Raw genomic sequence first — 15,516 nt, 5'->3', positions numbered from 1 at the left:
CCATTTCCATGGCTTGGGTCAAAAATTCTCAGGGAGAATACAGGGCCCTTTCCATTGCACTGCACGTCCCCAAATGTCCCCTCATAAGCTGTATTCCCAAGCCAGACCATTTTACTCCATCTCCAGTCTGAAGGCGAGAGGGGCCACAGAGAAGGGTGACCTTCAGCATCCCTGTCTGCAGCTCCTGGTGCAGCATTGAGGGGCTAGGACTGTTTGGGGAGGGAAGGGTTAATCTTGGGAGGGAGGGGGCAGGTGAGGGGATAAGTGGCAATTAGCACCTAGCTGCCCTAAAGCAGGGGATTCAGGTAAAAGGAGGCAGCAAATCTGCCTTCTTGCTGAGATAGAGACCTGGTCCTGCTTCAGGGTGGCTCAGCCTGGGGAAGTGTTGCAGGTCAGCGTCCCCAGCTGGTGTAGGGTGCTGGGTGGTCCTCAGCGGGGAGCTGACCTCGCAAAGCCTGACAAAGGGAACTGTAGTCCCCCTCTTCTCCATGGGGAGCATCTTCAAGGGTGTCTGCTGCCTTATGGCTGAGCTCAGCCTAGCCAGGCCTCGTCCCATGGGCTGGCATCACCATCAGGGCATGCTCCAAAAACTGAGTGGTTACGTTGTGCTGCAGGCAGGGCATTTGCTTTGGCCCTGCTCTACCACCAGACAAGGCTCTTACATTAGTAATAAACTGGTGATTTCTCCAGAGTATGGGCTGTGATCCCTGTAACAGGTTGGGTGGGGGCTGGTGGGGTGAGGGGAGCCCCAGGTCTGGTCTCTGCCATCTCTAGGCTTCCTGTGGCCCCTTCCTGCAGGCTAACATCCAGGTCAGGAAAAATTAAAATAACACCTTCAGGGCAATAGTCTCTTTATTTGCAGCCTGGGTTTAAAGCCACTGGGATGCACCTGCTTTGCTCTGGAAAGAAACCCCTCCCTTTTTAGACAGGAAGGGAGATGGAGGAGATGACATGCAGCTGGGGTGGGGGGATGTTGCCAGTCAGGGCTGGTGGCAGTGGTGCTGGTAGATCATGCTCCTCTCTGGAAGCAGAAAGTTGATGGAAGAACCCCTGTGCTTTACCTCTTGGATGAAGCCAGTGCTAGAGGGTTGAAGAGGCCCCTGTGCCCCCAGGATGGGCTCTGATGTTGCTCTGAGGGGGGGTGGTGGTTGGTCTGAGCTGCTTCTGTGTCCCCCCTGTTTTGTCATTGCTTCTGTTGGAGACCTCATCCAGCCACTGCTGAGGTCAGAACTGCCCATCTTCAGAGTCAGCAGCACCCTGTCCTTGCCCTGCTCTCCCCCAGGTCAACTGTTGACCTCCCGTGTAGGGATGGGGCTGATGCCTTCTGTCGTTCCCGCTGCAGGAGCTCTTGGGCTAGGAAGAAACACAAGGTGAGAACTGTTCATTTCTCTTGCTAGTGGGGTAGGATGTGATGGCTGTCCCACCTCAGGGGAGCCACTGGTGGCCACTGTTACCATCCCACAGTAAACATGTTAGACCTCTCCTGAACAGCTATTCTGGGGACACCGTTGCACCTAGACTGGATGGTAATGCAAACCAAAATTGTGGCTTTGGGAGAGGGCCTCAAATCCATCTGTGATGTTGGAGCATCCTGGGGTGGATCCGTCCATCTTTCTGCCCCAAGCGGTGTGGCACACTTCACAGAAACCATGGACTGTTCTGGCTGTGACCCAGGCAGCTGCCAGGTGTGGTGCAGGCTGGAATGGCTGGGATGAAGATCTCAGTGGCAAGTATGGGCAATGAAGGGGGTCAGCTTTGAGGGTGAAGGCATTTACAGCCTTAAAGCAGAGGTTTGGGGCCTGTGGTTCACCTGCCTGTGCTCTCACCTACAGCCATCACACTACTCACCTATGGCCATAAAGATATCATTTACTTGGTGGTTGGATTTTGCAGATGTCTCCATGAACAGGAGGCCTTTGGTCCTTGCAAACTCTTCTCCCTCCTAGATGGAGACAAGCAAAGTTATTCCCCCAGCCTCCTCTGAGGCTGCTTAGGTTTTGTTGCTGTGGCATTTCATGGCAGGTCAATAATTGCACGGGGACTCTGGAGGTATCTGAAAGCCTTTTAAATTCTCAGCTTTTCTAGGCCATATCCCAGTGCTTGCTGGCAAGGGGGTGATGAGGGGTCTGGGAGCTCACCACAGGCGCTCACCTCGGTGGCAACTTCTCGCTCAGCAGCAAGGTCCATCTTGTTGCCCACCAAAGCAATGACTATTTCATCAGGAAGGAATTCCTTCTCCAGGTCCCTCAGCCACAGCTTTGCTCTGTTGAGTGTTTCCTGGAGACATGGAGACAAAACTATCCAGTGATCTCGTTTTGATTCAATCCCTTTGTCTTGAGCATAGCAAAGCTGGATGGGTGGCTCCAAACCAACAGGGGTGGAAGAAATGTGTTTAGGAGGCTTTGATTACTCTCTCATTGAAACAGGTCATTGGAGCTCAAACTGATTCCTTTAGGGATAAATCAGCCTTGGATGGTATGTACCCTTTCTGCATGGCAGCAGAAATCACCCCTGGGGTGGTGGCGTGGTTCTGCATGGGCAGGGAAAGCCCCTGGCATGTCCCAGATGGGACATTCATCTTCTCAAATGATTGCTTGCATGCTGCATTCTGCTCTACCAAGGACAAACACCATCACCTGGACACCTCTTCCCTACCAGTGCTGCTGCAGCACGGCACAGTTCTGGCAGGGACAGGATCAGCACCTCCTGCCTTACCTTGTTAGCGATGTCGTAAACAAGGAGAGCAGCATGGGCACCCCGGTAGTAGAGGTGGCAGACACTGTGGTACTTCTCCTGGCCTGCTGTGTCCCAGATCTCAAACTTGACAGTGGCTACCTCCAGATTGAGTGTCTGTGTGAAGAAGGAGCCTGCAAGCAAGATGCAGGGTGCACGTTTGCTTGCAAAAGCAGAGAGCTCAAAACCATTGCCATGAGGTCAAACGCATCCCAAGGGCCAGTAACAATGCTCTAATACAAAAATTGGAATGGGTTTCTCACAAGCGCTGACACCACTGATGAGGCGGTGTGCCGCAAGGCAGGGCAGCCTGTGGCAGTCTGGGAGCCCTTCCTGACAGCAGACTTGGGTGGATGCACACCAGTTTTGATGTCGGATAACTCTGAGCTTTGCAGAATAGCCCCCAGATAGAGCCATCTCCACCTTGCTGGTGGCTCAGATCTGAGAGCTGTGAATAGGAATATCTACCGAAAAGGGGCTCACACTGGAGGGGGTCCTCCATCACTTCTCCCAGGGAGCAGATGGCTGCTTGTGGACCAGCCAGAGCCATGGCAGAGGTACGAGGGAGCAGCCCCGCAGCACCTCGCTCTCCTCTACCAGCTAGCTCTTCAGGCTCTATGTGGGACTACAGCCTCTGTGCTTGCTGTGCCGCCTTAGGGCAAAATGCAGGTACAACGTGTAAAACAAACATCTATAATGTCTGGGTGCTGTAGGAAGCTGTGCTGATGCAAATGCATAGGGGAGGCAGCTTGACCCCAGCAGGTATGCTAGCCCGAGGGAGGTTATAGAGGGAGCAGGACTCTCGCAGCTCTCCAGATAGTTTTCATCAAAGGACAAGCAGGCATGTGGCCTGCCTTTGGATGTGGGCTGTTCAGCATGGCTTGTCAGGGCAGGATGCACAGCAGCAGATGCTTTCCCCTTTGCCAGTGGGGCAGAGCGTGGGGCTTGCAGCCTGGCCAGGGTGTGGGGAGGTATGCACTCTCAGCTCTGCTGCAGGCTGGTGGAATGAACCTACCCACTGGGCAGTGCTGAGGGGTCCTCTACAGCTGGCATCTGCCTCCTGGGCTGTCCTGCCTGCTTTGGAGGCCCAAACCTCCCTTTTCCAGCAGGACACTGAGGCTGGAGCAGCTCATGGCTCATGTGCAGGGGAGACTCTCCTGGGGGTGTCTGCATAGCTGCAAGGGCAGCACAGGACCAAGCATGCAAAGTGCAGATGAACTGTACCATTTGGACTCCAGGTTTCACTCAGTTTGCTGATTACCTGCCTCCAAGAAGCAGAGCTAAGCCAAACCTGTGCAACTTGGTTGTGGCTTTGCTTACAGCCTGGCACTGAGGAAAATGGGCTGCAGAGACCTGAAGATGACAGCACAGAGGAAGGTCTGGCTCTGGGGCAAGTCCATATCATGTTCAAAAGTGGGTCTGTGCTGCTGCAAGATGTACCAACTGGTTCTCCCGCATCCCATCCCACTGCAAGTAAGAGCATCAGGCCTGGTCTCTTGTCCAGAGCCATCAAGCTATTGAAGCTACTCACTCACATCCCACGGTTGGCAGTGACTCTTTGAAGTCATTTTTCACGTATCGGTAGGCTAGGCTTGACTTTCCCACTGATGTGCTCCCCAGAAGAACCACCTTGTAGATGTAGGTGGGGCGAATCCCCTCCAGGAACGTGCCTGGCATTGCTTCCTGTGCCATGCCCTGCAAGGAAACCAACTCTGTTAAACGTACATCTGCAGTGATCCCAGGTCCATCAGCTGAGCCGCCTGCATCAGCTCCTGACTGGTGGCAGTAAGGCAGGTGGGGTTTAACCTCAAAATAGGCTAGAATAAAATCATTAATATCCTGAATCAAATTCAATACATCAAACCATCTGCCACTGTCTGTTACGACCAGAGGGTGGGGATCTTTAGGAAGAAACTTGATGCAAAAGGCCACCTTGGATGTAGACAAGGAGACTAGATTGGATGCATCTCCTTTAGAGAGGACATGCTGGAGAAAGTTAATGGCAGAGTGACATCACTTATGAGTGTGCCTTGCTCTCGAGCATGCGCCCTTTACCAAAGTCCTGGTGAAGAGCTTAGGCTGATGTTCCATTTTTATTGTGGGTCCCGGTTAGAAGTTATACTGGGGAGCTTAACTCGCACCTGAGCTCACCTCCAGCCTGGAGATGATGCTGCTACCAGCTTGCTAAGGACACTGCCCGGGGATTGGGCTTTGAGGCAGCACCGCTTCAAGTCAGCATGTCACCCACCAGGGTGAAAAAGCAGCAGTGAGAGGACCTGACTCAAGCATCCTTGGGGTCAGCAGCACATGTAGCAGACGGCATATGCTCCTGCACCACAGATTAAGAAAGCCCAGGCAGACCTAGCCCATGAAGTCTCATGCCCTCATGACCATTGCACCACCAAGTGTGACTGTGCATCACTCGGGGTGGAGCTATGCTGCACAGTGACCAGGGATGGTGGGGGAGCATGGCCCAAAATAATGGTGGTTGCCTCAAACCTGACTAAGAAGAGAGATGCTGCAGAGCACTGGACATACCCTGGGAAGAGGATGGTCGGTGTGAGCCCTCCTGGGTGGCACGTGTCCCCTTCTCCCAGCCTTCAGCTCAAGGAAGTGATGCTGCCCTGCTGTCTGTGGGAGCTGTCAGCGCAGGGTGGCGAATAACACCGCCTCGCAGCTAGCCAAAGCTTTGCCCTGGCTCCTCCTCACAGAGCTCCTCCTCCAAAAATACTCTGCTCATATGGAGAGCTATGTAGGAGAGAGGGAGGTTCATGCAGAGCTTGAAGATGAAGGGTCACAGAGTGTTGAACTGAGCAGGAGAGGGCATGAGATGATGCACTTGCATGCGTTTATCCCACATGCAGTGGCAAAGGGGAAATATGCCACCAGCAAGCCCATAACTGCTGCGTGCAGAGATGAGGTGTGCCTCCTGTAAAGTTCTAATCTTCTAACACCCAAAGGCAGCAGAGGAGCCTTGTGAAGGATGCTGAAATGTTTGTGTCCTGCTGCTGGTCCCTGCCTGTGTGTCCTGATCCTCTCACCACTATTCCATGCGAGATGAAGAGCCTCCCGTGCCGGTGTGAACAGTGCCTGCCTGGGGTGCTTCCCTCCACGTGTTTTTGAGGAAAGCTCTAGTCAGCCAGAGAGCAGGGACCTGCAAGACTTATAATGAAGATTTGGTGCAATTACTCCAACTTCTACCTGGGGCTCACAGGAGTTTGGCATGCAGAACTTGCAGGTGAGCAAGAAGTACCTTTATAAGGGCACGTAAGAGCGGCACTTAGCAATGTCCTGGCCAGGAAAGTGTCTGCAGCTCCCTTGTTGTCTGACAAAAGCCTCTTGTCCTGCACACTGCTCATGCCACGTGTCTCCTTTATTTTGCCTGTCTTCCCCCTGCAATCTGGCAGGCTCCAGACCTTTAATTCTTCTCCCTTCCCTGAGCTGTTATCAAAGCAGGTTGTCATTAAGAGCATTCCTTGGTGCTGGCTGAACCCAGCTCTGTATCTTTAGATGCAGGTGGCTTTTCTGCTTAGTGAGATGGGCTTTCATCCCCTTAAAAACCAGAGTTAAGAATCTCCTCCCCTAGCTCATACAGCCCACCAACGAAAAGTGGGATTGCAGTTTGTGCAGAACAGCTAGTTAGGGGTGGGTTATGTGGGTTTTTTTAAGCAGGAAAAAGATAAACCCTGCGGTACAGCATAAGGGTGCTCCTTGTGGTATTAATTACATATATTTGCTTCTTTCTAGGCCTGGAAATAAGACTTCTATCCTTTCTGAGCAGTTACGTTAGCTACCGTAGGTGATAAACTATAAAACTCTGTAGGGAAGCAAGAAGCTGCAGGAAAAACACCCAAGATTGCCTATATTAAACTCAGTTTCTCATTATTTCACTCTGATCCTCTCTGTTTAACATTAAAAGGCTGTATTGGTGCTGGAACAAAGCTCGCCTGAGAATTACTGCAATGACAGAAATTTCCTTGCAAACTTTTCATGCTAGCAAGCACCTATTAGAGATGGGGAGTTTTTCCAAAGCTCATTTGAAACAATTTCTGTGTTGAGGCAGAAAGTGAGTCTTTCTCTCAATCTGAGGAGAACAGCAAAGAAGCAAAACAAGTGGCTTATTTCTGATTCAATGGAAAATAGGATTTAGGGGAAACTGTTTTCTTCATCCTTTTTTTGTTGAAAATGGACTGTACAGAGTAAAACCCCATGCTCACTGGCTAAGGGACTGGCAAAAGTCCTGCAGACTTCTCACGTGGCTGGTAGTCACCCTTCTGTGGTTGTTCCCTGCCTTGGGGAAGAGCCTGTTGGCAAGACTCTGCTTAGGGTTACAGTCAGCTCCACAAATCCAGGATGCTGCTCCAGCAGGGTCACCAGTCTCTGCTCTAGGTGCAGATAATGGTGCTGCTGCCTCGCAGCAAACAGCTTCCCTGTCCTTTCAGCCAGCACCTGTGCTGCCAATGAAGCAGAAGCTCCTTCTTCAAATGAAAACCCCGACTTCCCTGGGATGACTGAGCATATCCAGGAGGAGCATTTAAAGCAACTTTCCTACTGATTTCTGTGAGTTAAGATCCAGCAAAGTGCACCTGAATGTCAGGAAGCTTCTCTCAGTCTGACTAGAATAAGTTTTATTTATCTCACTACAGACTCAAAACTCAGAAGTCACTGATGCTTCTGTGCAAAATGGCTTTGGCAAATGTTCCTGCACAGGCTTTCAAAGGTTGGGGTGTTACCTGAACTGTGACTGCTTAGCTGCTGGATTTTGGGACTTTTTAGTCTGATCCTGGTAAAGAATAACTTGGCAATTTAGGGTGCAGCCTGGGCAACAGCTGTGGTGTTACAAGTCCTGTCCTCGTGCCTGAAGGCCACACCGAAGGGGCAAGGAAAGCTGAACCTACTCAGATTCAGTATAAAGAGCCAGAGATTAGCCTAGACTAACTTCTCTTCAACTGTAAAAATCATGTTGGTGGACTTAGTCTCCAGACGCAGCTTAATATTCTGAGACCACTGTGTCTAGCAGTAGATATTCAGGGCAGGCTTGACTGATCTTACACTTACCTAGAACATGCGTACCAAAATGGCCATGACGCAGATCATTTCTCTCTTCCTAATGGAGGAAATCGTGTTCTCAGCCATACATCCCCATTCCCCTGTCTCGATGTCTCCTTTCCTTCCCGTGGGCAACGGGGTGGGTATGTGGAAGCAGTTCCAACCAGCGTTAACCAGCTTCCTCTATAAAGCCCAGTGGTTTAATGTAAATCAACTTAAAGGTAATCTGTTTGCTGGGTACAGCTGCAGCACCAGATCAGTGATACTGCACTTGAACTGCCTGCTCTCACTGTTTCCAAGAAGGAACCTGACAAATCTGTTTATGAGAGTGACTCAGTTGTTTATAATTAGCAGGAAAGTGGACTTTATCTAAGGGGCATCCTTTCAAACTCATGTTTTATGGGCATAAATACAGCAACATGAGGTGGCAAAGTAGATATTTGCACTGGAATGCAACAGCAAGGGCTTGGCTTTTGCCAGTCAACCAGTAGGTATCTCTGCAGTATTTTTAACCAGGAAAGGGGTCGGTGGGGATGGGGGTCTGGACCTGGTATATTTATTGTTGGGGCATAAGCTTTTTATTTCCAAAGAAAACAGTAAAAAAAGAAAAGAATTGCTACTGTGAAGTGTTGTTTAAGACTATTTAACTTCCTGGCAAATTAATGATATTTAAGTCAAATGATGTTTAACTGATGTCTAAGCTTTTCTAAACCACAAGATCTAAGAAGATCCTAAAACCATTGAAGACATTTGCTGAGTTTCTGCAGGGGTGCAGCAGTGAACAAGAACCACAGTTAATGAGCTCCTTCGGGGTGGGGTGAAACAGGACTCCAATGCTACCTATGTAAGTCTGCAGTATCTAGCCTTGTAATTTTTGGACACAATGCTTTAGGTTTGTTCAGATTTAGGTGTCTCACCCCATTCTGTTCCCTGCCCCCAACACCCCCACCCCACCCCAAGAGTGATCATGCACCTACCTCCCCAATTAACTTCTAGCATTCAGCTCAAAGCATTCCTCTGCTTTTGGGAGCCTCCTCCTACCCACTAAAGCTCTCGCACCGCTAGCGTAGCAGCACGGCCATTTAGAAAATTCGCTTAAGCCAAGGTTACCGGGGGATACAAAAATCCCAACTGCAAGGACTTAATGTGTAAACACTGTCAGATTTACAGAGTGCTGATTTCTCAATGCAATCAGCTCTCCTCAAAGCTAAGGGGAAGAGAATAAGGGTCATAACTGTGCAGCCAGAGTGGGTTGGGGAAGTAACGCAGCAATAAACAGAGACTGTCCTGGGCTGCGGGTGAGACCAAGTGCTCTAAGACCTTCGCAGCAGCTCTTCGGCTGCTGGAGAGGATGGGGTAAGGACAAAGGGTTTCCTAAGTCTTCCTAAAATCTCTTCTTTTGGGCAGGGAGCCACTGAGGACAGTGCTGCCCTCCCTGCTGGAATCCCCTTTGCAGCTGGGGTGCGGGGCTGCTTCCCCGTGGGAGGAGGACAGTTCTGGGAACTTGTCTGGGAAAGGCACCTTGGAGATGGTGGGTCGGGGCTGGGCCTGCCCTGATGGAGTTCCCCGGCAGAGGATGCCTTTACCTTCTGAAGCCTTGCTCTCCTCCCAGTGCTCCAGTCCGTGGTGTCAGGGGTGGTGGGGCGATGGCCCCCTCCAGCTGCCCAACCCTCTCTGTGCCAGGGGTGGATAAAAGCGAAACCAGCCAGCAGCTCCTGGGGAGTGGTGTCAAAGGGAAGAGACGACCGACCGGAGATCAGTGAACCTTAGACCTGCTGGCAAGCCAGGCAAGCTGGGACCACAGGGCTGCTGTCACACTGAGCGGGGTCGCTGGCCATGCCCCCTATACTCCCTCCTTCCCGCCCCCCCGCCCCCGATTCGCATACTGGGGTTTGAAGGTGGGTGGGTGGATAGATGGATGAATGAGTGGGTGGGTTTTTCCCCGTGCCTCAGGATCTCATGGGGAGTGAAAGCAGCCCACAGCCTACCACTGGGGTTTGAGACAGGGGAGGGCTGGTATTGGGCTGGCCGGAGCCACGGCGTGCCAGGGATCTGGCCTTCTCTGGGTTTTTATAGTACGGCAGTTTCTGCTGACGCACGTTAGACCTGGCTTTGGTCTGGTGCCAGGGTACAGGCTCGGATAACTTGGACACAGGATTGCCGGGGCAATTTGTTTTCAGGAGCTGGCTGGTTTACCAGCTGGTAGGTGACAGCCTACCCGCTTCTTTTGCGAAGCACTTCAGCAGATGAGCTGGGGAAGTGCAAAGAGAGCAAAACCTGAGCTTTTAGGCTTTTACTGCCTTTAATTAAAGGAACGGCTTGTTACCACAGGCAGCTGGGGCTTGGTGCTTTGGAGAAGGCTGCTCTTGTTAAAGCTCTAATAGCTTGAGAATGAAATCACAGCAAGTTAATGCATTGGGATAACAGGTCTGGAGTAAGGAGAGGAAGATCTGATAATTAAAAATCTAAATTAAGATAGTTTTTGTATTTCTGTCACTCATCTTGTCATAGGCAATGTCTTTCCTTCAAGTAACAGCTCCTAAAGTTTTCTGGAAGTGAAACAGACTTTACAAAATCTAGTCCTAATAGCTACAGGGAGCAGGGTGAAAAGCAGGAGCCCTACAAGCAAGCTTAAAAGAGCACATCCTAGTTTTGAAAAGAAGAGCATGTCTCGTGACTTCCAAGGCCTGGCTGCTCCAGCTCAATTACTTCCCATTTCTATGATGAAATGTCATGTACAGATGCCTGAGAGTTGCACAGGCTTCATGCAGCAGTGGTTCCCGCACCAAGTGGTATCACTATGAAAGGTTTTGGTCTGCAAGCCAAATGAGTGTTTCCCTTTGCTCGGGAGTGTGTCCATGCATGGATTTGCACTGTCACAGCAAACCTGGCTTGAGTATACCCACGTACACCTCCAGCCTGAGAGCAGATCTTACCCTGCACACAGCTTTTTTTCCCAGAAGGAAAGTGTTTACCTTCCCAGGTCTATTCCCATCAGCTCTGCAGAAGCTAGAACGGGATTTGGGGATCTTTTGAAGACTATTCCTACCAACCCTATGAAAGCCCAAACCATCTGAGGCTGGTATTGCTTTTTCAGCACAGAAACAGTTTATGTGCTCCCATCCTCTCCCATAACTTTTTTCACATGGTTGTGCTGTAAAATGAGCTGACTTAAAACCTTATTTTTTTCTCCAGTGCTTCGGATAGATCAGTTCTTCAGCAGGAGTCTCACCATGACCCTGTGAACAGTCCCACAGGCACAGTAGAGAGATAGAAAGGTGTTTCAGGGTTTGGGAAGAGCTGGAGGCATGGATACCTTAGGCTAGGATTGCTGCAGCCACAGATTCCTTGCCCACAGTGAGGAGTGATGCTCAAAGGCAGTCTGTTCCCATTTACCTGCTGGTTTGGACCTACAAACCGCGGTAACATCACGCACCTAAACTAAGCCTCTAATTCTTAACAGAAAATTAAGCTCTCAGTCTCGGCTGGAAGGCTTTGAAGCCTTATGAAAGGGTTGCCTTGTAGCTGCTAAGGGAAACTTCATTTCTAATTTGTGCTGCTGCAGTAAGCACCAGTCTCATGCTCTGTTATTTTCATACCAGTCTTATCTGCCCAAGCAGATGTTACGTCTTGGATGCCTTTGTTAAGGTCTTTTATAAAAGGAAGTGGTGTAAAGGAGTTGCCTGCACAAAGTGCTATGGCCTGGCTGGTATAGATGCCCCTGAGTCCTCTGGACCCCAGGGGAGCGTGCCCCTTGCATGGGCTGGGGCATCTGCCTCCTGGACGAGCCCTTCTCCGGCTCCTGGTGAGCCAGACCCCACTAGAGGGCACAGCTCATCTACAATTTCAAACAACGGCGATGCGGGCTCCTCGTTGTCGTTTCTGAACGGGACAACCAAGTAGATACAAATCAGGGAGGGTGACGAGAGAGATGGCCTGGGGTCTCCCTCTGGAATTACATCTGGACAGCCAGCTTTTTTCTGGGGGGCTCTGCTCTGCCAACAACTGGGATGTGAACCTCTGCGGTAAACACTGTTGCAGTGTCGGGGAGCCAGAGCTTTTTTGCACAGTATCTTGGTCTGCCTGCCCGCTTCATGAGCACGCAAATATCTTGCTGTCCTGGATGCTCAGGACCAGACCTCCTCCAGCAGTGAGTGGTTTGCAAGTAAAGATTGTAGCTGCATCAAAACTGGATTGGTAGAGCACGTGGAGTGACCTGCACAAAGCTAGGGATCCACCTTGCTCAGCTGCGCTTGTGCAATGAAGGGTTCCTTACCCGAAACAAAGTTTATTGGTAAAAGCTGGGCATAGGTTGTTTTTCCAGGGTTAGGAGTTGCATTTAATTTTATGCTTGCCTGATGTAATTATGCACAAGAATTTGCAGGAGAGGTCTGGCCATGTGGGTGGTAGGGATCAAATATTCTAGCTTAGCAATGTGTGATCTGAGCATCTGGAACCCCCTTGTAGACCTTCTCCCACTGTTCCACCTCAGCCTTTTCTTTGATTTTTTTAACAGTGAAGGAAATTGCGATATTTCAGTAGCGCACAGGAATGCCAGAACAGGTCAAAATAAAACTCCTAGAGAAAATGTGTGAGAATACTTCCAATAATCCTGTATTTCTGGCTCTGCCTGCTGTGTAACTTCAGGAGGGCCTCTCCTTCTCCCTGAGTAAAAGGAGGCACAGGGACACAGAACTTTCTGGAGCAGTTTGGGAGCTCCCGGACTCTTTTTTCAGTGATTATGTTGCACTTGGTTCCTCCTGACTCTAATTGCTGTGAGGAAGCATTAGCTCATCGATATGAGCGCTGTAAATCATCCCTTGCTTAGGGAAGAGCAGTTGGGTGGAAACGGCAGCAGGGTTTGGTAATAAGGGCACTACCATAGGCTGAAAACAGACTAAAACCTCAGCTTTGCCACTGCTTTGCCCATGGGAAGATTATTTTTTCTCCCCTGATTTGTTTCTCCTGCTCTCCTTGGCTTGTCCATTTGGTTTGTGTGTGCTCCCTAGCGTGGTCTGTGCCGGCAGCCCAGCGCAAGCAGGTCTGATCTCCATCGAGGCTCACATAATGCTGAAACAACATGAAGACCTTGTACTGCTCCCAAACTGTTAACTGCTTAGCCTCAGCTTTAGCATTTTTGGACCCCTGAGATCCCTGAATACCCCAAAGTTGTTTCTGATGGGCCTGTTTTTATCTAAAATGCTCCTGTTGTGTTTTTTTGTATTGTTATTATTTGCGTGTTTCAAGAGTACAGCCGTGGTCTCGGCAGCCCTGCTCAGCTGAGCACTTCGTGCCATTAGCTTGGGCATCTCCAGGCTCTTTTCTGCTCACATTGCTGCACCATTTTGCACAGGGACAGGGGCTGCAACCTCACTCCTGAGTTTGGCTGGTCTAACAAAGAACAGCCACAGATACCTGAGCATGTTTCAGCTGCCCAAATTATACCATGAGCACCGCTGTCCGCCTTGCCTTTTGCTCTCCAAAGAAAATGTCTGAAAGCACAAGTGGCTTTTCAGTTTTTTTTCCCGCTGGTGGATGTGGAGGAGCAGAAAAAGTGTGCTTTTTACACTAGAAGGGCTTTGTAAAACTTCTCTGGCCTAAACCACAGAGATGGGGTTTGCTAGAGCTGCTTTAGAGTTACACCTGTACAGACTGAAGCTGCCACAACAGGGATAGAGCAGTATGAGCTTATTGGATATGGTAGCCTGGAAATCCTTATTTGCTTTTTCAGAGACCCATGTATCTATAATATATGTGTATACGTACGCAGGCATTTTAGAAAGTATGGGGGGTGTATTTGATAGCGTCTGAATCCTGCTGCTGTTCTGTGCCATGGTCTGGTGGCTTTTGGGCTCTGGGCTGTGCTGAAAGTCCACAGTGGCCATGGGCTACTGCTGACCTGATGTAAAGCCGCTGCTGCTGGAGACTGCTATATTTATAGGCTCTGATGGGCTGCTTCTGTATTGCCAGGCTTTCTGAGAGCGTCACCCGTGGTCTTGATGCTGTTGCAAAGCCCGCACTTTGTCTATTGTGAAGCTCTGGCTAGCTGGAAAGAAGTGAGGTTATGGTCAGATTTAGACAGTTGGCAATGGGCATGCAGAGCCCAGAATTAACGGTCATAGAAACGTGGTTTTTGTTATGACCTTGCCTAAGAGATTTTGGCTCCTGGACCAGCTGTAGGACAGACAATTTGTCTCTCTTCACAGCCAGCTTCAAAGGAACCAGTCACTTGTGTGCAAGTATATATAGCATGCCTTGTTTTGGGGATGTAATTATTTTGGTTTAGCTGGAATTGCTATAAATGAGCTTACCAAGCAGAGTGCACCTGTGGTCGTCACCCTGCTCTTGCAGAGCAGCTCTCCTCACTGTGCTCCTTTGAGCAGGGCTCCAAAACACTGAGTGTTGGTCTGGGGAGCCCCTGGCCAGCTTTGGTAAAGGTGGGCATGCCGCCTCTTGCTGAGCAAGCCAGCCTGGCCCTTGTCAGTGGCCAGCAGATATGAAGCCTCAGAAATAAGATGGGGCTCTTCTATTTTTAAAAGCCTATTTGTTTCAAGCAGAAACATCTGGAACCGTGGTAAACAAAATTAATTCAAAATAATTGGTTCGTCCAGTGGTCCCAACATATTATGTTCTCAAAACTGTTTGCCATATCTGTGCTGTTAAATAATGTGTAATCCCTTGTTTGCATGATGGTTCTTACAGAAAACATGGATAAGAATTTAATCACATAGGCCTAGCTTGGAATGGAAATGCTTTTTCTAAGCACCCTGGGCTTGCTGGTTCTCCTTTTCTGTGCCTGCAGTAATGTCATGAACTGATGCAATAAGATGAACCCCTGAAGTTCAACTCAGCAAGTTCAACTCCTGAAGCCTGAAGATCCATGGTAGCCTGAAGGCCCAGGGTAGCCCACTAGTGATCATACAGGCAAGGTTTGTTTTGTTTGATACTGCAACAGAGAATCACGAGATCATTTTGTCAGTTTGTCAGTTTTGAGAAGAGGAAGGGATGTGGCTTTGTTAATGAAAAAAAAGAATGGGCTCTTCACTGATGCACTGATAAGAGAGTTAAGAAGTATTTTGAGGATTGGTGGAGTTGTAACGATGAACAGATCATTTACACTGAAGCTCAAAACTGAGCCTGAACTGCTTCAGGCTTCTAAAATGCTAGTCTTCCTGTATTAATTATTAACATTGCTAAAACACTCCAGAGATTGGCTTGGAAACATTAAACAAGCTTAATATTAATGACTCCCAGATGATAAGTGACAGTGAACATTAGCATGTGTTAAAGACCGAGGAGGGAAAATAACTACTGACTACAATAAACATTTTAAGTATAGTGGGATTAAATTACAAAAAGAATACAAGTGTGAACCACAAGAAAGGCTTTCCTATAGCATTGTCTGCTACATTTGAAGAGACAGTTAATATTGTTTCCACCTTTGAAATTACACTTAACAGGTCACAATAATTAGACTTGAAAAATAGGGATGCACTGAGGTGGAAAATGTCTGCCACCAACTTCTTTACTCTTGAGAGGAGCCATGCTTTGGCTAGAGACTGTTGCAGGCAGCTGCCTACCCACACAGGTTACCTGCTAGCTACAGTCCCTTGTGATTTATAGGGGATTTCTCAAAACATTTTTTTAATTATTTGCTATGAACATCCCCTGCTGAGGGTGCTGGAGGTGGGGTGGAAAGAGATATAATGAAAAGTAGTCAGTGTTCCCTCTCAG

General features: G+C 49.4%; 1 protein-coding gene across 1 annotated transcript; it reads right to left on the bottom strand.

The window, feature by feature from the left end:
- Positions 1-856: 856 nt before the first annotated feature.
- On the bottom strand, positions 857-12,934 carry RAB17 (RAB17, member RAS oncogene family). Its single transcript, XM_037396672.1, has 6 exons — positions 9,369-12,934; positions 4,269-4,428; positions 2,716-2,867; positions 2,152-2,277; positions 1,849-1,942; positions 857-1,353 (listed from the first exon to the last, which is right to left on the bottom strand). Exons 2-6 carry the CDS (start codon positions 4,423-4,425, stop codon positions 1,247-1,249), a joined length of 636 nt encoding a protein of 211 aa, XP_037252569.1. The 5' UTR covers positions 4,426-4,428; positions 9,369-12,934; the 3' UTR covers positions 857-1,246.
- Positions 12,935-15,516: the final 2,582 nt, after the last annotated feature.

Source organism: Falco rusticolus, chromosome 8, assembly GCF_015220075.1.
Source record: "Falco rusticolus isolate bFalRus1 chromosome 8, bFalRus1.pri, whole genome shotgun sequence".
In the NCBI taxonomy this organism is placed as follows: domain Eukaryota; kingdom Metazoa; phylum Chordata; class Aves; order Falconiformes; family Falconidae; genus Falco; species Falco rusticolus.
The sequence above is the reverse complement of the archived record's forward strand: the minus strand, read 5'-3'. Positions and strand labels throughout refer to the sequence as shown.